This window comes from Ornithodoros turicata, chromosome 1 (assembly GCF_037126465.1).
Source record: "Ornithodoros turicata isolate Travis chromosome 1, ASM3712646v1, whole genome shotgun sequence".
NCBI classification, from domain to species: Eukaryota; Metazoa; Arthropoda; class Arachnida; order Ixodida; family Argasidae; genus Ornithodoros; species Ornithodoros turicata.
The window spans coordinates 53,237,328-53,261,724 of record NC_088201.1 but is presented as its reverse complement, the minus strand read 5'-3'; the positions used below and the strand labels follow the sequence as shown (position 1 = coordinate 53,261,724).

Below are 24,397 nucleotides of genomic sequence, written 5' to 3'. Positions count from 1 at the left end.
TTGTCTGTAAGAAAGGCAAAAGAAGACATAAGAGCTGCAAAACTGCGTGTCACACACCGCTTACAAAACACCCTCACCCACCCCCTCCCCGAGACGAACATACTGGGAATATATTTGCTGTGTCATCGAACGCGTTTCGCCTGTGATTGCACGACATCCATTATGGCTACCGAAAAACCGAGAGCACGCGCAGTAACAAAACATTTGGGGACGAACAACTTCGTCTTCTTCTAACGGGACGACTCTGATTGGTGCGATTACAAATTTTCGTCATCGTTACCATAACAAGAACATAGCCCGAACCAATTTCGGGTTCTGACTGGTGCAGAGAAGGACTATGAGAAGAAGCCTGTTGTCTCTGGTAAGCTGCTTTGGCTGTTCTCTTTGCTAGGCGGCAGGGGTGGATCAACCCCTGTGGGAAGGATTCCAACGCTGTAAATCCGCAATTCGCTTCCTATATGATTCGGCAATAGGACGTTACTTTCCACAGGCAAATTTCAGACATCAAACCTGGAAACGGAGTTTCTCCCAGATCTCATTTCATTAAGGAACGAAACGAATGAAACGCGTGTCACTTGCGTCGACATTTTTTGTTGCACCTTGAGCATAGTGGTTACCATGTCTAATTGTTAACAGAGCAATAAATGCCGTGTCGTTTGAGACTGGTCAGGTTTTTGTGACACTGGAGACGCCTGATCCTCTGTGGCTGTTACATAAAGCGAAGTACCGTTCACAATAAGCAGAAGTTATAGATGGCGGTTAAATGTTTGGTAGACGAGGCCATTTGCACTGATTGCCGAGCAGACTTCTATGACATTACACGAAGTAAAAGAAACGGTTTATCGCGATGCTGTTTCTTTCTTCTTTTTCATCTTTTTTTAAGCGTGAATACTTTCGGCGACGCTTTGTGTTACGCTTTTCACAATAGTGAGCTTTAGTGCATCGTACGCTATCGCCTTTGCGTACGTAAGGGATAGCGTTGGTGCTTCTACCTGTGCTCAAAACATAAAGAGAACTTCGCACAGTGCGCACAACCACCACGCTATCCCTTACGTAGGCGAATGCGATAGCGTACGATGCACTAAAACTCACTACTATCCCATGTCAAAATCTCCAGCGGATAGCTTAAAATCGATTTGTTTTTCGTTTTTCTAAATATATATTGTACCTCTTGCAGGAATTAAGATCCAGTCTTCCGTGCTGACCCCTACGACAATACTTATCTGTGAGAAGGTCGCACTCAACGGATAGATGTGACGCAAGCCTAGGGAAATTGGATGAGAGGAACGCCACAGAAAGGGGGGGGGGGGAGAAATCTGCTATCGACAGGGATACTAGTTTCTACCTAAACTAGGAGGTTGAGTGGTATGACATTTTGCATGCAGTACATACAGAGCTAGAACCGAATGGGGCTTCGTTTCAGAAACGTGCCCGTCGACAGAATTCTCACTTCAAAACTCCCGCGAGTATTGCATATAAATTAACTAACACTGGATTGATTGCAGCAAACGTAATTTGCCTATTTGCTTTTACGTTGCGTTTACTATCTGATGATGTGCTCTTTTGAACTGTACCGCCAAAGGAAAGCGGCACATATTGACAGCAACGTACGCTTCGTGAAATTGAGTTTAGACAAATAGGACAGCTCCGACGATTCTCTGTAGAGTACAGAGGTTTGCTTTATGCTCGTGAACTTGAGTGACAGGTTCATTTTTCGGCCCGCTGGTTCTTCGAATTTCCGCTGCCAATTCCTGCTGACACGCTTCAAAACAACAGCCTATAAAGTTAAGTGAATTCGATAGAGCAAAGTGCCGCCACGGAGTAGAAAGTTGTGAAACGATAAACGTGATCCCCAATCTTATGCATGATATTTTCTTCTTCGACTACTACTAGTATGCCTTGAAGGCTATCACCGTCACGACAGGTTGACTTTCGGTGCGGCATGTTCTGAATAGAATCTGCGTGAACCACATTGGCAGTAACGAGGTACGTTAGAGTTAAAGGAGGTAAGAACTCCTATCTGCAGGTACTTGTTTACGTGTCTTATAGGTGTAATATTGTTCTTCTACGCTTCGTAATTCTATTTACAATGTATCGTTCAGTACTTCTCCTTCATAACGCTTGCAGGGTTAATACAAAACCGCAAGAGAGAAAGAGAGAAACTGGTGTTCTGAGGTTGGAACAACATAGAAGAGACAGATACAAACAAAGCCTCAAATTGCCTAAGAAATCAATGGTGAAAGATGAAAGTCACTGAAAAGGTAGGCCAGCTGTAGGGATCGAACCCACATCTGCAAAATGTAAGAGTGAAATGAGGGTGAGTGAGAGTGGGTGGCTGGTTTGTCGTCCCTTCAGATGACGCACCCGAAAGTCGCTGGAGAGGCGTGTTAGCTTAGCTCAATGGTAGAGCCCTGGACCGGTAATCCAGAAGATCTTTCGTTCGATCTTTCACCAATCACAAAACCGCACTTTTTTTCGAATAGGGGCGAGTAGACGTACCGCCATCTAGATACCTCTACCCATTGTTACGTCATCTGAAGAGTTGTAGCACCCAATCAGACGCCAGTGCGGAGGTACACATAACGTTCTCCTCTACGCTCTTAGAAATGAACTTCACACACACAGCACGCTCCTAGTCAATCATAGTCCCGAATGACAACGTTCTCGTCCCTGATTTGTTGAAAATGGGAGGCTGAGCCTGTTTTGTAGCCATAATGCCGTACATATAATTGTTACATAATAGGCTCCGCCTCCCGTTATCAACAAATCAGGAGCGAGAGCGCCGTCCTTGGCGAGTGCGAGTACGCGACTTTTTTTTCCCCCGCTGAGAGCAACGGCTATATCGGGATGCGAAAATGTGCACTGTGGGCGAGGCAAGATGCCGTGTGCGTCTTTCGGTGCTAGGCGGCCAGTCTGTAAAGTGTTGTGCGATGCACTCGTCGGAATTTCAGTTCGCCAGTAATAACGGAACACGTGGAAAAGCGATACTGCAGTATATTTTGTTAGAAGCTTGGATACCCAAGTGTAAAGAGTTCGCGAAATTCAAGTGGCTTTTGGTGCTATATGGGAGGCAACCAAACCATCTTCTGTCTTCTGGGATTGGTGGTACGTTACTCCTTTACAAGCGCTAAAACATAGAGTTTCCGTCATTATAGCGCTGTTATGGATGAAGGTAACATTACCTACAAGAACACAGGTAGACACACAACGAAGGGGTATGAGACTCAAACTAGCAATGAGACTTCATCGTGCAAATGACGGCGAAAGGAATGGGAGCCAAGGAGACCACATAACATGAACAGACAGGTCGGCGACCAAGCTAAGTGGGTTTTAAGAGATCAGCCAGACATGTAGAGGTAATGCAATGGACGGTTGACTAATTGTATAAAAGCTAATAGCGATGGCGGATGACTGTAAAAGTATTCGCGGAAAATCATCCTTAGGGTGGATCATACACAGGGTTCTTTCAAAGCAAGGGGCGCAATTTGTGCATATTGCCGCATCTTCGGCCAACTCAGATGATTGTGAGGACGTTATCACATTATCTTTGTCTTCTCTGAGGCGTATCTTAATACATCAGCCTGTCAGCCTTTTAATCACCATCTCACCACATGATCATCACCTCATGACAGTTCACCAGCTCGCTTGCTCACTCCTCATCTGTTCCTTCAACACACCTGTCGCTGCGGAAGCCCAATGCTGCATATCGTGGTGTCCTCGGTAATACTCCTGCCTATGTGAGCGCGTATGTGTCTATATCTTACAGAGGTGACGATACGATTATATAAAGTAAACAGTGCAGAAAGAGGCCAGGGGGAACCAGGTCAACCGGCAATTTACTGAAAGTACGTGACGAACGAAGTTGATGCGCTTGTTGCAGATGACCACAGTTAGCAGCGGAACCGTTTTTTATTTAAGGCAGAGAAATGGGCGTAAATGAGAATACAACTCACCTCGCCACCCTGTGCAGGAATGGCTCCTAGTTCTTTGTTGAGTTGCTCCACTTCGTTTGCTGGGCCAGTTATGAGGGAAGTACCGGTGTCGGCAATGGCTTCACATCCTTTCTTGCAGTAGGCACCATTAGAACGCCCACCGACGATGGACAAACTGCAAGCAAACGTGAGCAACAATAAGCACGGCGTTGGCAAACGTGTGTATCGTGGACGAAGGGATTTTGTAAATCTGGCATGACCATGTAGCTGTGCTATGTCGTTCACAAAATTACCACGCAGAGCACAGAAGCTGTTTGAACCGAGCAAGTTTTGACAAAGATGCAAATACCGGAGGTGTGATATTAAAGGAAGAGGGTATGCGGACGTTACGCTACAGGACCTTTCGGTACGGACATTTCGGTACAGGGACATTTGGGTACACAGACATTTCGGTACACGGACATTTCGGTGCACGGACATTTCGGTGCGCCGACGTTTCGGTACAAGTCGCCGGCAACGTTCAGATATAGTAAGCTTGTCGATGTTATTGACCCGTCGTGCACGTACCTGATATTAGATAAACAGATGTTTTCTTTTTATGTTTTTTGTACAGCTCTCATCAACCTTAATAATAACACTGGAAAAAATCTGGTGTCGTTCCCGAGCGCGATTGCAGCAACCCATGAAGAAATCTTAATTGAACAAAAAAATTTCTGTTAGTTTAACACAAGGATTTTGTTCATTTCACATTCCCCCAATGCTCCCAGGGTGGCTGTTATCACGCTCGCAAATGAGGCAGAATTTTTTTCACTGTTATTATTATGGTTGACGGGAGCTGTACCACTGTTACAGTTCGCGTTTTCTTGGAGAAATCGCTGCATGCTGTGGTCACGGGCTGGCCAAAGTGTCCTGGTTCATGAGTAGAGATAAGGTGAATAACAAAAAGAAAAAATAAAGGGGAAGGTGGAAATATCATTGACCACAGACGGTTTACTGTTCCCAAGGAAAGGAAACAAACGAGAGGAAAATGAAGCAAAAGAGAAAACATACAAATCAGCTTCAGTTTATTCAATCAATACACCACACTTTCTGTCATTACACAGCAATTTACTTTGCGAGAACATTCATCCCCAAAATGTTTTAGTGTCAGAGCTCCGAGACAGAGAAAAATCTGCAGGTAAATATACGTGCAACGTGCCGCCATTCTACCAAGGCAGACGGCTCGTTTACCCTACGTAGAGTGGACAATTCATGGACAATGGACATTCAAGTGGACAATCTGATTATTTACCGAGGGGGGGGGGGATCGAAGTAGCTTGCCGTTGTTGGCGGCATTATATCACACGATTTTAACAAATCAGGTTGAAACAAACTTTACTTTTTCTAGAAATGAACGTAAATAAATCTAGTCTAGCCTCTAGTTCTAATATGGGCTACATACAGGTAGGTCAGGTTTCTATTCAAATGTTCGAGGTGGACGGTTCTCCTGGAACAGTCCAATGGGTCAATGCACATGGGTAATACCAGAAGGGTGCTTTGAGGGAGGTATTTCCGATACGACCCTTATGAAAAATAAAAGCTAGGCCTATAGAAATTACACAGAAAACTGCAAGGTAGTTTTAAAATCAATTTAAAATGTATACACCTTCTTTCTACTTTTAATGTAGTTGGGTCATTCCACGCCAAATGATCCAATGGTCCTGCTCGACCCCCCGCACTTCTGGACCAGAAAATTATCGTAGATACCTTATGGTATTAATAGACATTTCCCAAAGTTTTACTTGGGAATATTGAGCCCCTGTGATTTTACGCGGGGTCAAAGTTTTCGGTACGCACGAAAATCATAGTATGTGTGAAATAACCGGGCGGGTTCATCGCTCGCGTTATACGCTTAATTATGGTGCTGAAACAGACGACTGGATTCGAAAAATGTGCTGAAGGAGAAATTTTGGGGAAATATCAACTCTGAGTGCCCTAAAACGCCCCGGCTATCGGCGCTTTTTCTTGCGACTTTGCGAGTTTTTAAATATACTTTACGTAACAGCTGGAATCCTTGAAAACTTTGCGGCCGTTCACGAGGACCCATTCTACAAGCCAGCTGGTTTTCAAAGCCGTCAATGCAGTAGCTTTTGCCACAGCACGCCTTAAACCAGGCGATTTTCGCAAAGTTTGACGTTTTTACGGCCAATTTTGAAAAGGAAGCGGTCGTCATAGAATAGTCATTTGGTATACAGTTGGTAAAGGAAACCCTCAGCCAAAACATATAAAAAATTAAAGAGGTACTTTTTTGTAAGCGCGAGAAGATACTTTTTTCCCTGAACGTACTACGCGGAGGCGCACGTACTCTCCGGTGGAGGGAGAGCGTTGGTGAGCATCGCGGGCCATGCGCGCTGCAACGCGACAGCTCAGATACGCCGCTGCTTGTCGCACGATGCCAAAAACGATAATTTTGACTTGTGGGCACCGGTCTAGTGCATGCACAACCTACTGCCAATGTCGCGACAGGTAAGGAAACTGCCTCCACCAGTATATAGCAACGCGAGTCGATACTTTGCATTACAAACCCGGCCGAAACATATAGCCTCATGAAAGGACTTTTACTTACACCTTCCTCTTATCGTTTTCATACGAGTTGTACAAAAACAAACGTCTGTAACACAAATGAATGGTTGTGCTCAGCATACTAGCACACTGGAGGCGCTCAAGATTATGTCCAGTAGTAGATGCAGTAGAAGGCGGCTCCGCGTTTCTAGCAGGTTTTTGAACACCCGGAATACCCGATGCTGTTGGGAATGGATGTTGTCTTCACGGTGATTTCAGTGCGGCTAACGGGTTCGAAGCAGCGGTACCTCCTTGTTTCAGACACGGCCCTGCCCAGCTGTACAGATCCACGGGTCTCAGTATGTGACCTTCTAAGGGCCTCTGAATGCTGGCTTTAGCAGCAAGCCTCTTCAGAGTCCCAGCTTCATCGCACGGCCCTTTCCCACGTGAGGTCGCATAGAAGTGCCATGATGCACTTATGCTGAAATCCGAGTAGTGGTGACAGAGGTTGACGAAACATTTTTTGTTTTTGTATTGCGAACCTGCGCCGTCCGTGAAGTAGGGAAGTTTATTGACATGGGGATAGTCTGCTCTTATTCTGCGTGTGAGCTCTGTCTGAAAGGTACAGACCACAGCATTATCGTGCCATAAGCAATCTGATATCACAACGAATGTACGGTGACACAAGTTCATATCACCAGGGAAGCGGTTGTAAAATACCATCGAATGAATGGTGGCCTGTCCTTGATCCCAATAGAAAGACTGCGGAGTGTACTGTACGATAAAACTGTAGTTTTCGGCAAAATCTATTAGGATGACACGTTCTTCAGGAGGGAGCGAATCTTTTAGATTCCGAAGGAACTCTGATTGTTGCTTTGCCGCGCCAGTGGTGGTATTTCAGTGATTCCAATTTATGCGTCAAGTGTTCGACAAAGTCGTCCCGACAGGGACTTTTCTGTCAGCCACAGAGCATTAAAGCGTATTACACGTATGTTGGGATTTGCATCCGAGAGAGGAGATTTGTATCTCCTCTAGAACCGCAATCTCCAAAAGGTTCCCATCTTACTATATCTTTGCCTGTTACAAGCGCAATAAACTGGCGGCATATGCAAAGCTGACTAACGTTTAGAGCCTGTGGCATGCTGCCATCTGCACCGCAGGCTACTGTCTCCAAAAGCAGGCAACTGTCAATGGAGGACCAGGATAACAACCCTTTTCCATTGATAAATTTTCAACTTTGTAGACTACGTATATGATGCACGCAACTCTGGGACGTCATCTTGGGTTCCTTGCGCATACTGGAGTACTGAGCAGGACCATTTATTTTTGTTACAGACGTTTGTTTTTGTACAACTCGTATGAAAACAATAAGAGGAAGGTGTAAGTAAAGTCCTTTCATGAGGCTATATGTTTCGGCCGGGTTTGTAATGCAAAGTATCGACTCGCGTTGCTATATACTGGTGGAGGCAGTTTCCTTACCTGTCGCGACATTGGCAGTAGGTTGTGCATGCACTACACCGGTGCCCACAAGTCAAAATTATCGTTTTTGGCATCGTGCGACAAGCAGCGGCGTATCTGAGCCGTCGCGTTGCAACGCGCCTGGCCCGCGATGCTCACCAACGCTCTCCCTCCACCGGAGAGTGCGTGCGTCTCCGCGTAGTACGTTCAGGGAAAAAAATATCTTCTCGCGCTTATCAAAAAGTACCTCTTTAGTTTTTTTATATGTTTTGGCTGAGGGTTTCCTTTACGAACTGTATACCAAATGACTGTTCTATGACGACCGCTTCCTTTTCAAAATTGGCCGTAAAAACGTCAAACTTTGCGAAAATCGCCAGGTTTAAGGCGTGCTGTGGTAAAAGCTACTGCATTGACGGCTTTGAAAACCAGCTGGCTTGTAGAATGGGTCCTCGTGAACTGCCGCAAAGTTTTCAAGGATTCCAGCTGTTACGTAAAGTATATTTAAAAACTCGCAAAGTCGCAAGAAAAAGCGCCGATAGCCGGGGCGTTTTAGGGCACTCAGAGTTGATATTTCCCCAAAATTTCTCCTTCAGCACATTTTTCGAATCCAGTCGTCTGTTTCAGCACCATAATTAAGCGTATAACGCGAGCGATGAACCCGCCCGGTTATTTCAAGCCTACTATGGTTTTCGTGCTTACCGAAAACTTTGACCCCGCGTAAAATGACAGGGGCTCAATATTCACCAGTGAAACTTTGGGAAATGGTTATTAATACCACAGGGTATCCACGATAATTTTTGGTCGAGAAGTGCGGGGGGTCGAGCAGGACCTTTGGATCATTTGGCGTGGAATGACCCAGTTCCTTTCAATAATTGGACACTTCTTCATATAGAAAGTGAAGAGAGAAAATTTGACAGAGATTGTAAAGAAATTGGTTACAAAGGACATACGCACTCTCCTTTATTCGCACTGCTCGGTGCCTACTCTATAAGGGGGTAAAAACTGCATATTGGTGACACTGAGGACATCGTTGAACATTTGAGGACATGACTTCTTCGCACGAAATATTTAAAAAGTACACAGACTGATGTGGCATGTCAGTCTGTGCACTTAAAAAAAAAACATTTTGTGCAAAGAAGTCATGTCCTCAAATGTGCAATGATGTCCTCAGTGTCGCAAATATGCAGTCTCTGGAAGAGAACATTCCGCAAAATCTCCTTCCTGTCCTAGATTATTTCGAGGACAACTTCATCGGCCGAAGGACTGGACAAGGCAGACAAGACCCACGGTTTCCCATAGCGATATTGAACCACTATCAATCCGCTCTGAGCTGCGACCCGAAAACTCCTAACAGCCTAGAAGGCTGGCATCGCGATTTCCAGACACATGTCCAGTTCGCAACATTTTCCTTGCATTGTGCAAAAAAGAAAGCGAAAACAACGTGAGCGTGGGCACGGTAAAAAATTTGGGAGATGAATACTTTAAACCTCACGCCGGGCGTTGAAGATTTCGAGGAACGGGTGTGGACATAAAAAAGAGGATCGCCTGCTATTCTGAGATTTTATTTTTTTCCATCAAAAGCTTTGATGAAGAATTCGATTGATAAATTATAATGAACTAGTACAAAAAGAAACCTCGTGGGATTTCCACCAGGCCGTGCGAAAACCGCATCTAAGGACGCCTCGCGTAGCTTTATGATTAATTCTGTACCACTTGAAAAAACACCCTCTATAGTAGTCATCATCACACAAATGCTGCTCACGAAACGGCCTTGTTCCGAAACGTCCCTGTACCGAAACGTCCTTGTACCGAAATGTTCGTGCACCAAAATGTTCGTGCACCGAAATGTCCGTGTACCGAAATGTCGGTACCGAAACGTCCCGTACCGAAATGTCCAAGAGCCAAGGAAGAGACCGTGGATGACTTACCTATCGACGTGGAACTGCCAGTAGGCCTTACGTGTCACAGGGACGTAGGTCACGTTGCCCTTATAATATTTTTCGTCGATGCCACCGAAGAGAATTTCGCCTCCTACCTCCGCAGATGGGTCGCTACGGCAAGGAACAGAGCAGTCGGTTTGTGATACCCTATGACAAGCAGGAAGGTATACGCACTGACACCTACCGATTGAGGTATACCGAGAAGACAGCTTCAGCCACGACACCCTGCGAAACCATGTTGTCGAACACGGGTTTGACGTTGTCGACGGAGATGGAGGGGTAGGCGAGGCCCAGAATGCCATCGAACTTGGCGGCCACCATTGCAACTCCTTGTTCGTTTGTCACTTCTCCCAGGATCTGATCTGTGACCTGCTCCAAATTTTCGAACACGTGTTACAAATATTCGAGAGTTTTAGTTTAGTTTTAGTGTTGTTTTCACTCAAACGGTTTACGAACGGTTTTCGCAGCTCGCCGTGTAGCTGTGTCACGCTCTCTTCTGATTGGTCGCCCGCGGGACCGTTCGCGAACCGTTTGAGCGGAAACGATCCATTAAATGTCACTATTTATCTTCTCCATCACAAAGTCATCAATGATCATCGGGCACTAAGCACTTAATTGTCACGGTTCATCTAAATCGTTTCCATTAATGTGCTCAACCTGTGGTACTTGAAATCCGAATGAATAAATGTTGTTGTTGCCTCATGTGGCGAATTTCCCCATTCATCATCATTAATTTATCTGTCGTTGTTGTTGCAACGAAGCCACGTGTAAATTATTGACATAAGCCTGCCCGCGTTTGAAAAGTGAGGGCCCCGGAGACCTCAGTCATGGCGCGGGAACCAGCACGAAGTGCGACTCCTGAGAGAGCCTTTGGCGATCCGCAATGCGGGAAACTGTGTCGGTGTTGCTTCTGTGGCTATACATCCGGCTTACCGACGCCTTCTGTAACCCTTGCATTCGCTTGACCTTCTGCCGAGTATGTGTTCTTCTTTTTACCTTCCTTTCCCTCTTTTCCCATGCTGTGTCACTGTATGTACATGGTGTTCTGGTGATTAGTAAACCTGGCTGGTTTGAATCGTGTGTTCGTGTGTCGTCCCTCTGTGTGCCCAGACTCAGGCTTTTACATTATGGGGCCCCGGAATCGGGGATACCTTTCAGAATTTCTGTAGTGGTAACAAAAGTTTGACATCATGACGAAAAGAACAAGAAGAAAAAACATCCATAGCAGAATATTTATACTAATGTGTTACAATCGAAGCACTTTTGTATCTCTGAAACGTTATGCTCAGCAAAAATATCGTTCATAGTAAACTTGCCAAGATTTGCCTTTTGCTTTACAGGCCCTTAAGAGCTAAAAAAGCCATCTAAAAAATTTTTCCGTTCCGAACGCGTTGTGGAAGCAGGTAACTTAACCTGATGATTAACACAAAAATTTTCTCTGTACGCGATATTTTTCGTAGAAAAAAAGACACTTGAACGTCGCCGCGCGGGTTCCCGCTCGACTTGCTCTGCAGGGTTAAACGAGGAGGAGAAGTAAAAAACGTCATTGGTGACGTAATAAAAGTGGAAAGCGGCGACCGCGCTTCTATCGAGGTCCGTGCTGCCCAGTTTTCTTTTCTTTCTTTCTTGTTTTTTCTTCTTCTTCTTTTTCCTGCTTTCTCCCTGTCAAGTGATGAATAAGGAAGGACCTCGATATTCCTGGTCGTGAAACCCCCGTACTCGAAATTCATGTTCTCGTATTGCCAACTTTAGGATTGGATGGATTCATGTTCTGGAAACAAGGAAACCCAGGGAAAATGCTGCTTCGTAAGATGATATGCCGTGACTAAGAACATAACATCACTATTTAACCACTCAAATTCACGGGTTTTCGATATGTGTCCAAGTCGTGTTGGCGAAAGAAAGCCACATTTTAGCAGCCATTTGACTCAGCAGGGCGGCATGTTGGTTAGTTTATTAGTATGTTAGTTAGTTGGGTGTTTGCAATGTTATGTCCGGGTTAGTCACCGGCTCAATGAGACATTAACTGAATGGCTAGCATAGTAGCTAGTCGAAGTGACGGGCAAATTAGTGATCATAGCGATGCATCGATCATTTTGAAGCGTGAACTGAAGCCACGCTTAGTGCTGCACTGTGTTTATACTTATTGCCGCCAACAACAGAACAACAAACAGTCACCAGGATAACGAACACCATACAAAACATAGACATGGACATCACAGCGTTCAACTGGCACATGCAGTTTATTTTCATAATCCACCTGCTCCGGAAGGTCGCGGGAGGGAAAAGCGAGGTCGAGAGGAGACAGGTTGACCGATTTTTGGTTAACTCAGAGCCATTTATAGCTCTGAGCCGGCTCTGGCCTCCACAATCTCACGGCAAAACCTTGAACGGTGTCTGTAGACCAATGCTCGTTTACTGTGTCTGATAAATAAGAGAAAAAGCAAAAAGAGCAAAAAAAAAAAAAAAGAAGCAAAAAGCGGGGTTCGGAGTGAAAAACAGAAGACGACGTTCCTCTAAACCAATCAGCGGCTCCACTTTCCCGACGTCAAAATGACGCGAGCGGTTCGACGGCTCGTTCGGGCATTGCCACCGTTGCGCACGGTCGCGATTTTCAAAATCGGATTCTGCGATATTTGTGCACCTGTTGATAGAATTACTTCGCATGGTGTATTTTAATAGGCATGCGAACCGCTTGGTTTAAAAAAATGGTGGTGATTGAAGTGCTTTCTGAGCTCCTTTAATGTTGTAGAATGGAGTGAAATGAAATGAAAAATGTATTCCAAAGTTTGTTGATGGCGAAGTGCAGTAAGCAGACAAGGACAAACAAAGAAGTAAACAGGACAACTGCAGACTCTCAACTGAGGTTTACCCGAAGTTTACGACGTTTCAGCGGCACCTCCAAATACGTGACAACGTAGTACCACAACGTTTGCTCTTCTTTTTTTTATAAACATAGTAAATTTTAGACAAATAGTCCAACTCAAATAAGACGTTTATAACTACGCTTTCGCGTAATTATCAACACGCGCACAAACTGCTCGGGTTCAACAAACGTCGTGCGAAGTGCGACGCACACCATCCGGACGCACTGTGCGACGCGGAATCCAAATCGCTCTAATCTCAACATGCTAGCCTTTCACTTCATTAAGTTATCACTAGGCACTACTCATGAACCCAAAAACGTGCCACTCCATGAACATAACCGAAACCACCGCGTCTACAACTCCAACGGAGACTTAATCAGCAGTCAGGCCACGAGAGAGTCATGGCTGGTCACTTAAAACTTTAATCTGACGGACGAATGGGGCCATAAAAACGCTTCGGGGGTCCTTGCACGTATGCGAAATATTCCTTTCCTTTATTTCCATTTACTTCCTCGGGCACATAAAACAGGAACTTAATTTAATTTCTTATTCACAATGCCAATACCGTAGAGGCTCCATTTCAGGAAGAAGCGTCCTTTTTTCTCGAACGCACACTGCAGTTGCTTTATCCCCACTCTCTTATTAAGCGACCAACCTGCCATTAGGCAGGAAACGGTGGGGCATTAAGTCGATACGTCGATAAGTCTCGACTGCTACTCCAGAGGACTGACTGGCTTTCGATCCGCCAGTTTCTAGCGTCAAGGAAATTGCCTTATGGTCCTTGATCCATTATTGACAGGCCGTTAATAAATGAACGCCTATATTATTGTTCGCTACGAGACAGTGGTCGCCAGGGGACGTTTTGTGGCCGGTTCTCGGCTAGAGAACCGTGCGGTGTTTCAATGTCATTTGCCTGCACAACGCAGGCGAGAACGCGTAACGACCGGCGATGTTTCCACTGCATATACGATAATGCGAGACACATTCGCATATTCCTGGCCCTGTATACAAGACGGAACACGGATTTCCTCCGATTGAGGAATCGCGGAATTCTTTCACGATAACATTATTAAAAAAAACAGCATTGTTATCGGGGGCGCAATATTGCCTTAGCGTAATATTACCTGACGAATGATAAGCGATTAAATTACGGTATAAATGCGAATATAGGTCGAATCGATATGTTGGGCTTACCCTCGCAACTTGAGAACTTAAAGGAGGTAACAACTCCTATCTGCAGGTATTTAGTTACGGGTGCAAGAGATGTAATATTGCTCTTCTGGGCTTCGTAATTCTATTTACAATTTATTGTTCAATTCTTGTCCTTCAGAACGTGTGCATCGTTAATACTAAAACGCACTTTGTTTTTCGGTTACATGCAAGTAGACGTACCGCCATCCAGATACCTCTATGCATTATTACGTCATTTGAAGAATTGTAGCACCCGATCAGACGCCAACGCGGAGGTACACATACCGTTCTGCTCTACACTCAAATGAACTTTACCACATAGCACGCTCCTAGCCAACCATCATCCCGAACGACAACGTTCTCGTTCCTTATTTCTTGAAAACGGGAGGCGGAGCCTATTTTGCAGCGATAAAGCCGTACATAATGGCTAGATAATAGGCTCCGCCTCCCGTTATCAACAAATCAGGAGCGATAACGTTCTCATTGGGATGATGGTTGGCTATATGTGGTGAAGGTACGGACCTATCAGATTCATCTATACAAAAGGTGTCACAGTCAACAAGTTAAAATCGCCGTTTGGAGTCGATACAGTCGACGGGCTAGCTTGGTAGAGTTCATAGCTCCTTTAAAGGAACTGTAAAGTGAATGCCAAACCTCTAGAAACCGTATTGTTGTCTGAAAGCTTGTAACTTGGACGCTTCAGATACGTTATAGTTCTGCTGTGTATTGCGGATTTTTTCAGCAATTGAATTTCAAGGATTGCTACGCAAAGCAAGCATAGCAGACTCCAGAAGCGCCAAAACCCTGAGGCGACACGCGCGCCATCTATTGAGAACGCAAGCAACTAGACGATACATTGGAGAAGATAGCGCGTTTCTCACGAGTGCAGAAGCATTTCATTGCGAAGGTGCACGGTTTGTGTATTCCGGAACACAAGAACGCAAACCACACATTCGTTTAAGTCTCTTGGATGCGGACACGGAGACAGAACGGCCAATAGATGGCGCAGATCACCTCACAGGCACGGAACTCAGATGTTACAACCGTTAACAGTTTAAACCGAACTTCTCAAGAATTGCTGTTGTTCTTTAAAAAAAAGTCTAATGGTAATTAGTAACCCGTCTCAAATGCGTTACGTTGTACTTCAATATCACATGATGATTGTCCGCCAATCGGGGGTTGACTCCAACTTTGTTCTTTGCGAACGTTGAGGGTCGCTACTTTTCAGTTTCTAAAAGTGTTCAAAATTAATTAGTGCGATAAGTATGAAGAACTGAGAGGGGATAACTTGTGTGTGTTATCACACAGCCAGTTCCACATGATGATACGTTGAAAGATTGTGGTTATTTTTCACTTTACAGTTCCTTTAAGGTAATTTATGCCCAAGAAAGGCAACGTTATCCCGATGATACATTTGATGGAGAATACGGTAAAAAGAGCCAAAAAGCAACACAGCACTAGTGACAAGCACGCAAGACAATCACACATGAAATAAAAAAGAATTTAAAAAAAACGAGCGAGTGAGAGTAGAAACACATGAAACCTATTGTCGCGAGACGCGTAGATTTTTCTGTGACGGGTATATCAGATGAGGTTAGACTTTTTCTGGTGTATTAAAACAAACACACAAAAAAGTTCGGCTTATGTTCACATGTATGCAGCATATTCCTATCTCGTATTGATTGAATGACTATATAATGCTGGCAATAGTAATAGCAGGACCTTCCAGACTTTCTGGGGACCGGGAGCCTGTTCCATGATTTCATTGGCAGCTCGGCGGTTCCACGCGAAACTATGCAACGGCCCTGCTCGGCCCTCACAAAACCATCACGAATTTTTATGTCTTTTTTTTTCTTTTTCAGTTCTTAATAGTGCGAAACGACATACCACGATACGTTTCTTCCCATATCTCAATGTGGCGGGTGCTAGACACGCGCGAAGGTCGCAGCGCTGGTGAAAACCATGCCTGTCGTGAACGGCAGCTGCGGCTCATAGAAAGCACCTAGAAGCGTCCGGTTTTCTTTTGCTTATTGAGGAAACCATGCTATACACAGTGTCGTAAATCCCGGTTGTCACACTATAATCGGTGCTGGTGTACACAGGCCGTAAGTTTCGCAATTTTGCTCATATTTCTTGATTTTTTGTGTAGAAAATCAAACCATCGAATTTGAATAAATTTTTGTTCCAAGGTATCATGGAATACTTCAACAGGAAAAATCGTAAGACACGTAACTTTCGTAGTTATTGCAGAAAAAATCGGGGAAGTATGCGCACTTTCCAAAACCCGCTACAGTCGAGCGTAAAACACGCAATGAAGAGGTTAGAGGAGACGTCTGAAACCAGTGCACATTTATATAACGAGCTTTCCTGTATAACATATAAAAAATCTCGAGGGTGCTTTTCCGTATACAAGAATAAATAATTTTTTCGTAGTAGGAGGTATTAAAGGAGTACAAAGGGCCATCAAAAAAAAAAAAAAAAAAATCAGATTAAGACATCTGATGAAAGTGTGTATGTCATTATACCGAATAGCGCGAAAGGTTTTGATGTGTGCAATTTGTTTCCCAGAAAAAAACTCACATAAACATAGCTCCGCGCGTTCACCCTTAACTCGCCACTCTTGCTATAACGAGGATGAGGAGGTATGACGCCACGTCACCGATGACGGTATAAGGAGAACACGTTCTGGTTCGCCGGTCGTTGGGGGTCAGCGCTTGTCACTGTGACGCCGTAAACCTGTTTTGCCAGTTCTCCCGGAGAATTGGGGATAGAAGGAGCGGCCGAAGCTTCACCGAGCAAGGAGAAAGGCTTTATCAGAACCCCGAACAGCCGAGTAGCAGACGACAGCGGAGTAGCAGACAACATTTCTCTAGGCCAATCAGCGAGCGTTCTCCTTACAGCGTCAGCGCGAGGTTCCAGGCAGACCACAGATTGGTACTGCGCTTCACCACCGTTGCGCACGGTCGCTTTTTGCGGCGTATTTTAAATTCGATTTCTGCGATAATTATGACTCTGTGGTGTAAATTACTTCGCATGGTGCATCTTACTGGCCTACTTAACAGTTTTATAGGAAGCAAACTGGGTGTTAAAAATGACTTCTGTGCTACTTTAAGGACACAATGACCTACGTGCGTATGTTCGGTGGGGTGTTGTATCTGTTTCTTGGGCTCCGGTTTTAATTCCTTTTATTTCTGGTCTGGTTGGGCTTCAATGTGAAAACAATATCCTGTGACACAGACTTCTGCAAGGTTACCACTGTCCTTTCTTCTGTAGCAAAACGCGCGTATTGCAATCCTAAGTGCTTAAGTTTATGGCCTTGTTTACGGTCTGCACGGTGCCGGCTAAAGCCCTGCGCGGATGAGCTTTTTCACATCCGCATCCGACCCGCATCAGCGCTCAACACATCCGCATCCGCAACGGCGACCAGCTTCAACATCCGACCCGCAAAATTCGCTTCTCCCAACGGGACGCAGAGATGGTACAGTTTCTGGGCTCGATATATCTAACCAATTTTTCAGGAAATAAACGTTATTTCCCGTCGGCACAAGACAGCACAGAGAAAAGAAAAATGGTAACAAAAACTGCTGACACCAAACTTCGTCCACACGGGCGACTTCCTCTTTCGTGTTCTGACAGTGAAAACACCGGAGTGGCATAGCTTTTGTAGCGAGGGTAGGTCCTGAGTGCCCATGATGCCGTCAAAGGATACAGCACGCACCGAGGCACGCAAGGACAGCGAGCACAGATTTAGCTGTCACGAAAGAATACACGGCACCAAGCATAGATTTTGCAACGAACGAAGTAGGAGCGTTTATTGCGAGTGGAACGGACGGCGCCAAACGCGCACCTCGACTCGAGACGCAAGAGGTCTCCTCTCCCAGTCGCGCCAGCGGCTTGAGTTCACCTTGTAGTCGGTGTTCGGTGCCTAGTGCGAAGAAAATTGGTGTCGCAGTCCCGCGGTTTATCCGCATCCGATCCGCTCCTGATCCGACGCCAGCTGCATCCGATCCGCAGATCACAAACGTGCATATTTCATCCAAACCCGCAAGTTTCCTGCGGATATCTGCGGATGGTGAAGGGCTTTAGCCGGCACCGTGCACACCGGAAGCAAGGCCATAAACTTAACCACCCAGGATTGCAATACGCGCGTTATGCTACAGAAGAAAAGTTATTATAATTGGGGGTTTACGTCGCGAGACAACTGAGATCTCAGAAGAAAAGACAGTGGTAACCTTGAAGAACTTTGTGCCACAGGATATTGTTTGCACATTGAAACCCAACCAAACCAGAAAAGATTGGAAATAAAACGAATTAAAACCGGAGCCCAAGAAACAGATAGAACAGCCCACCGAACATACGCAACTTAGGTTACTACAGCCTTAATACCTCCTACTACAAAAAAAAAAAAAATGATTTACTCTTGTATACGGAAAAACGCCCTCGAGATTATTTTAATATGTTATACAGGAAAGCTGTTTCTATAAAAGTGCGTTGGTTTCAGACGTCTCTTCTGACCTCTTCATTGCGTGTTTTACGCTCGACTGTAGCGAATTTTGGAAAACGCGCATTCTTCCCCGATTTTTCCTGCAATAACTACGAAAGTTACGTGTCTTGCTATTTTTCTTGTTGAAGTATTCCATGAGACCTTAGAACAAAAAGTATTCTTTAAGATTCAATGGTTTGATTTTCAAAAAAAAAAAAAAAAACACCGGGAAATATGAGGAATATTGCGAAACTTCCGTAAAACCAGCACCGATTATAGCATGAGAGCCGGGATTTGCGACACTGTGTAGAGCATGGTTTCCAAGTGAAAACCGCAAGGGAAAGCCGCGCATTTCTGGGTGCTTTCTATGAGCCGCAGCTGCCGTTCACGCCAAGCACGGTTTTCAGCGCCGTTGCGACCTTCACGCGTGTCTAGCACCCACCACATTGAGATATGGGAAGAAACGTTTCGTGGTATGCCGTTTCGCACTATTAGGAATTGCCAAAAATAAATAAAAAATCGTAAAAATTTGTGATGGTTTTGTGGGGGCCGTTGGATCGTTTCGCGTGGAACCGCCCAGCTGCGAGAATAACAGCCGTATTCCAGCATCAACATGCTGCTCGGTCGCTTCAAGTATGTGTTCCGATATTTACTCGGCGGATATTAACTCGGCAAACTCGTATGTCTCTTTTCTACTTCAAATTTTCAAATATTGATGAATACTTTGTGAGTACCATACACTCACAAATTGTTCTCAAGATAAAACACTGTGCATGCCGCTCAAACATACTTTGGTATTGTATCAAGCATTGTCTGAGTATAGCCAACATCCTTTCTTACTTAGTTTTATTGTACTCCCACCCCCAGGTAATCTCCATCAGGACACTTGGAGACATAAATGAAATTCGTTTTGCGAAGAGTACTTAAATATCAAGCTCGATTTCAGCTGATGAACATCAACGCAAAATCTTGCTTTGCGGCACCGCATCAGGCATCTATTTTTGTTGCTCTGAAAGAGAAGCCGTACAGTACAAATATTTGAAGCATAGAAGAAGACGTTACCATGAGGATGAGGATGAGTTCGAAACTGAACCGAATCGAGAAAAGTCTCAGTTCCAGTCCTCTGATTCCGATATCAACTAAACATTATTTGAGCCCCTCCTTCAACAGTGGACAATCAAATTTACTCATTGGAATTACCATGGCCAGTAACTACTGTTGTATTTAGCTATTGACGTGAGTTTTTGGTGAAGCGTTTTGATACATATTTAATCGCCTCATTCTCGTATCTTTGAAGAGGATCTCTTTACGACTCTATAGAATGGCGACACACACGCGACAAACATTTTCTCCATAACAGTATACGGTTGTTGTTTAACGGCCGAGACCGAATATTCAATAAGAAGTGAACTTTGTGCTACTGTGTGAGGCTGTGTTTTGGAAAGTAGGTTTCAGGGAAACTTCTGATAACGCCAAGTCGAACGCGGAGAGTTTATCTCAGAGGCGCACAAGGCACCGTCTACGATGCTGAGAATAAACATCTTTTCTCTCCTTCTTATCCTCTGACAGCATTTCTTCTTCTTGACAGGCGTTGCCCAAACGCGATAAGGCGTTGACAAACCCATGAGTCGCAGCCAACATAGATACTAACATGGACTTCAAACGTCTCGTGAAGGTTGCAACGTCGAGATCAGGAGCAGCACTCCATTGAGCTTTAATGGTGATTACGTAATTTATCTTTCGGTAATCTCTAGTACTCGCCGACGTATCGTAGACGACGACATGTGCAATATACTATCCGTGGTTCTGGTACAGAGTGCAGTACACATTATGATTTAGTTAGAAGAAACAAAACGTATGTATGTGGACGCGTTCAAGCACAATATCACGGTCGCTCTACACTTCGGGATACACCAACACCGCCTGCAAACCTAAACACTCCTGTGATTGGCTTAGGCCGGCACATGACGCCTCCGAGTCACAACGTAGTGCGCCAGCATGCTTCCAATTGCTGCTTGTACCCTGATCTTTTTCCGGAGACGACGTACTTACATCACATGTGCATTCTTTTAGGCAAACTCGTAAAATAGTATTCAGTACGTAGAAATTATTAATGAGTTTTAGTATACCGTTGATAACGTTATCGTGTCTATCGGAACCAATCGTAGTCGTGTATGACTCAGAGTCTTATCCACTGATTGGCTCCGGTTGATACGGTTCAACGCAAGCCACATTATCAACGGTCTGCTAAAACTCTATATTAAGTAAACATGTGAAACGGCTGCTCGATCTGACTGGCGTCTGCCATCTTCTCGTATGCCTCGCTCTCAATGTGCGGCCAACATTCTACGCTGGCGGAGATATACTTTTGTGACTGTGGCCCTTATGTTCTCTCGGAGTCTATTACACCGAGTGTAGTGGTACGAGTATACCATTTTACACAAGATGAAGGGCGTGTCTCAACAGACAACGGCCGGAGGCACGGTATTGGAGTAATAAATAAATAAACGTAGATGTCACTTACGTATGCTCCACCCACGCGTGTGACATCGTTACTGAGGAACCCCTCGACGTCGCCAGAGCCATATACCACCTTGAAGGATCTGCCATCTGCACGGTACGTGGATGACTTGCTGCTGTCGTATTTTCGGTGGATCGCTGCAGAAGTAAAAGAAAAAAAACGCAAGTTGTTGTCAAGGTGCACTTTAGTTGCTTCAATTTGGATACATGATAATTGACACAAAAAGGCGAACGCCTCCCTCTCTCCTCGAATCAGAAGCGATCACCCTATCATTCGTAGCAATGATTGGCGCAGAGCGTGCTGTGCGGTGAAGTTCAGTTTTTAGAGTGTACCGTATTCGCTACTGGTTTAAATTTATAGCGCGCAGCCTGGGCACAAATTACTACAAATTAGGCCAGCGGCAGACTCCCCTTCAGCTACTGCTTTCACTACTTTCTATTAAATGCAAAACGTGGAACGGAGCGGTGGAAACAAAAAGAGCAACACACAGCTGCAACAGTTTTTCCCAATTCTCCCTCCATTTTGTTGTCATTCAGGCAGATATGTGGTGCGATCTTCTTCTTCCAACTGCTCTCATAAGTTAAAGGGTGCATTCATCTACAAAAATTTCCCCTCGCGGAATAAAAGATGGCGTTACCGTGATACCAACACAAAAGGAACGGTGATCATCCGTTGTGTCGTTCGTGATTTATGATCGATAGAAAAAACGCAATTTACGCTTTCCCTTTTCATCTGTTTCTCAAGAAGGCCGACAATGCGGAGTGGGCTCTCATTGGTCCCCTCAAACGATTTGTTCAACCACTGCGGGAGATAGATTGAGGCGACCAATACGAGGCGTCTCCGCATTCTCGCACTCCTTGGGAAAGAGATGGAAAGCGTCCATTGTGGTTTCTTCCACTCATCAGTCCTCAATGACGCAACGGATGACTCCCGTTCCTTTTATGTTGTTGTCAAGATAGCGCCACCTTCAATCGCCCAGTAGAATTTTGACACTTTAGTGTCCCTGTAAGACCTACTGAACACAATGCAAAATAGTGCAGTTATCTTCTAGTGTATGAGGGTCTGTCCAGTTGTAGTTGCTCGCGTCCGTCTGTGTACTTTGCAACGTTCAGCGGAATACATAGAAGTGTCTGCTACTGAGTATTATGGGCAACGGGGTAGTTTTTCATTGTAGAAAGTATCGCAAAGGTACTGTATGCGTGTTTATGACGTAGTATTTCATTTTAATTATATTGTTCACAGCAGGATATTGGTATGTTGTGCCGTACGGAGACACACACACACCACACACACAGGAACATATAGAAGTATCGGAAAACCGATAAAATATCTGTGGTTCATTTATGGAAAAGGCTTTGCATTCAATATGCCTCTTTCTTTCTTTTTCAGTAAGGTGTCAGACAGGCGTGAGTGAAGAGATTAAAAAAAGGATATCAGCCGGTGTTTCAACCAATATGTGAATATTCCCGAGAATATACGATATACAGGGTGTTACCTATAAAAGTCTACCCGTGCCGCCATGCTGTACTCGCCAATTACTCAATGCAAGTGGCACATTGTGCGGTCTTCATATAAAGCTCATAAGGACATTTAATCTTGGTAAATTTCGAAGTGATTGAGCGCCGCAGCACGAAGTTATAACTCAAAACGTGCAATTCCCGTAGTCAAAACAATCAAGATGGCGGCGTTGAGAAGAGCAGTTGACATGCTGCTCCCCAGACGGCGACGTGTCGCATATCCTACCAGCCGGATGGAACTGCAGTTTTCATTTCACTTTCATGTAACTGTCGTATTTTGCTCAGAAGTAAGCAACATGAGGAACGAAAATGCCGACGTACTCACCAGACGACACCCAAAAGGGATGTCGTTTGCTTACTGAAAGGCAGTGAAATAACATAACGCGGCGACGTCTCTGCCTGGATGGACGGATGGATGGATGGATTGCCAGAGCGACACGTCGCCGTCTGGGGAACTGTGTCACAACTGCGATTCACAACACCGCCATCTTGGTTGTTTTGACTACGAGAACCTCACGTTTTGCGCTATAACTCTGCGTTACGGTGATCAATCACTTCCATATTTACCATGATGGAATGTCCTTATGAGTTTTATACGTAGGCACCACATCGCAGCACCTGCAATGAGTAATTGGCGAGCACCGGGCATGCCGGCGCGGGTAGACTTTTATATGGTAACACCCTGTACTTAATATAGGCAGACACAATGAAAAGAGCGCAATCCAGCGAAAGAAAGGGAAATCAGCTTGAGGTTGGGTACTACAGGAGAAAAAGTCTTAACAATTATTGCGATGCGCAAGATGGCGTATATAGATGTACATAACGTGAATGTTTTCCGGCATCAATCATCTTGGCTGCAAGTTGTGCTTTACTTTCGCCGCATGTTGGCTGCATGTGAAGGAATTTAATTTGTGGTGTAAGTTTCACATCAGAAGCTCTAAAAATAGAGCTTCACCGCATAGCTCGCTGCGCGCCAATTAACCATTGCCAGGAGTGATAGGGTTGTCGCTTCTGACTGGAAGAGAGAGGTAGGTGTACGGCCTTTTTGTGTCAATTTGGATATATGATAATTGACACACCTTCTCTGTTCGAATCAGAAACGATAACTCTATCATTCATCGACAATGGTTGGCGCCATAGGCGCCGACTGCGGGGGGATGGGGGGGGGGGGGGGCCTTGCCCCCCCGCCCCACAGAACATGAACTAGAGGGGACACCGCCTCCCCCGGGAAGTCCCGCGAAGAGGCTGACACCAACCTTTGGGGCTCGGCGCGCCTGGGTCAAAAGAGCGAAGAGGCACAAACCCAAAAATGACTCTTGCAATTTGTAAAATATGTATCCGCCCACCATACTCATTATCACAGTAGAAGGTGAGGCGAAGAAACACAGAGGATGACACAACACATAGCCTGAATTTCGCCCAAAGCAATCAGATCAATGAAACGAAGCAGTCGAAAGGGTACCAGCAGCTGCCAGTGAGGTGTAACGGTAGGATCTTCGGAACGCATATTCGTTGGGAGCAGGTTCAACTCCTGCTGCTCCATTTCATTGACCACATTCATTATATTGCGCGCATTTCGGGTCAAACACCGACGATTCAATACATTTTGTTCTTTCTGCACTAAGTTTTCAAAGGCGTAATGCCTTCAGTTGTGCACATGTTCACTGTTTACGTTCTCTCTGGTTTTTCTTTTGTTTTGTTTTTTCTGTTCTTCCTTCCTCTTATTTCTATACCAGTTCTGCATACATCATAGGATCCCGCCAGACTGTGTGATTCTTCAGCTTTAGTTTTGTGTTCTTCATTTTCCTTTTCCTTTACTTTCCTTCTTTTTGTTTTCTGATTTTCTTTGCCTCTTTTGACTTCCCCCTTTCACTTTCTTTTTTTCAATAACAAGCCGACATTCATCTGGCTTACCTTTCCTTTCCTTTTTTTCTTAATATACATATA

At 44.9% G+C, this 24,397-nt stretch overlaps 1 protein-coding gene across 1 annotated transcript in view; it reads right to left on the bottom strand.

Moving 5' to 3' along the window:
• LOC135378257 (cathepsin D-like) overlaps window positions 1-24,397 on the bottom strand; it is a 39,895-nt gene that overhangs the window by 3,954 nt on the left and 11,544 nt on the right. Inside the window, exons 4-7 of the mRNA XM_064611236.1 lie at window positions 20,937-21,070; window positions 10,056-10,240; window positions 9,860-9,982; window positions 3,954-4,107 (exon numbers count right to left, since the gene is read on the bottom strand). Of these exons, the coding sequence (XP_064467306.1) occupies window positions 3,954-4,107; window positions 9,860-9,982; window positions 10,056-10,240; window positions 20,937-21,070 (596 nt within the window). The remainder of the gene's footprint in view (window positions 1-3,953; window positions 4,108-9,859; window positions 9,983-10,055; window positions 10,241-20,936; window positions 21,071-24,397) is intronic.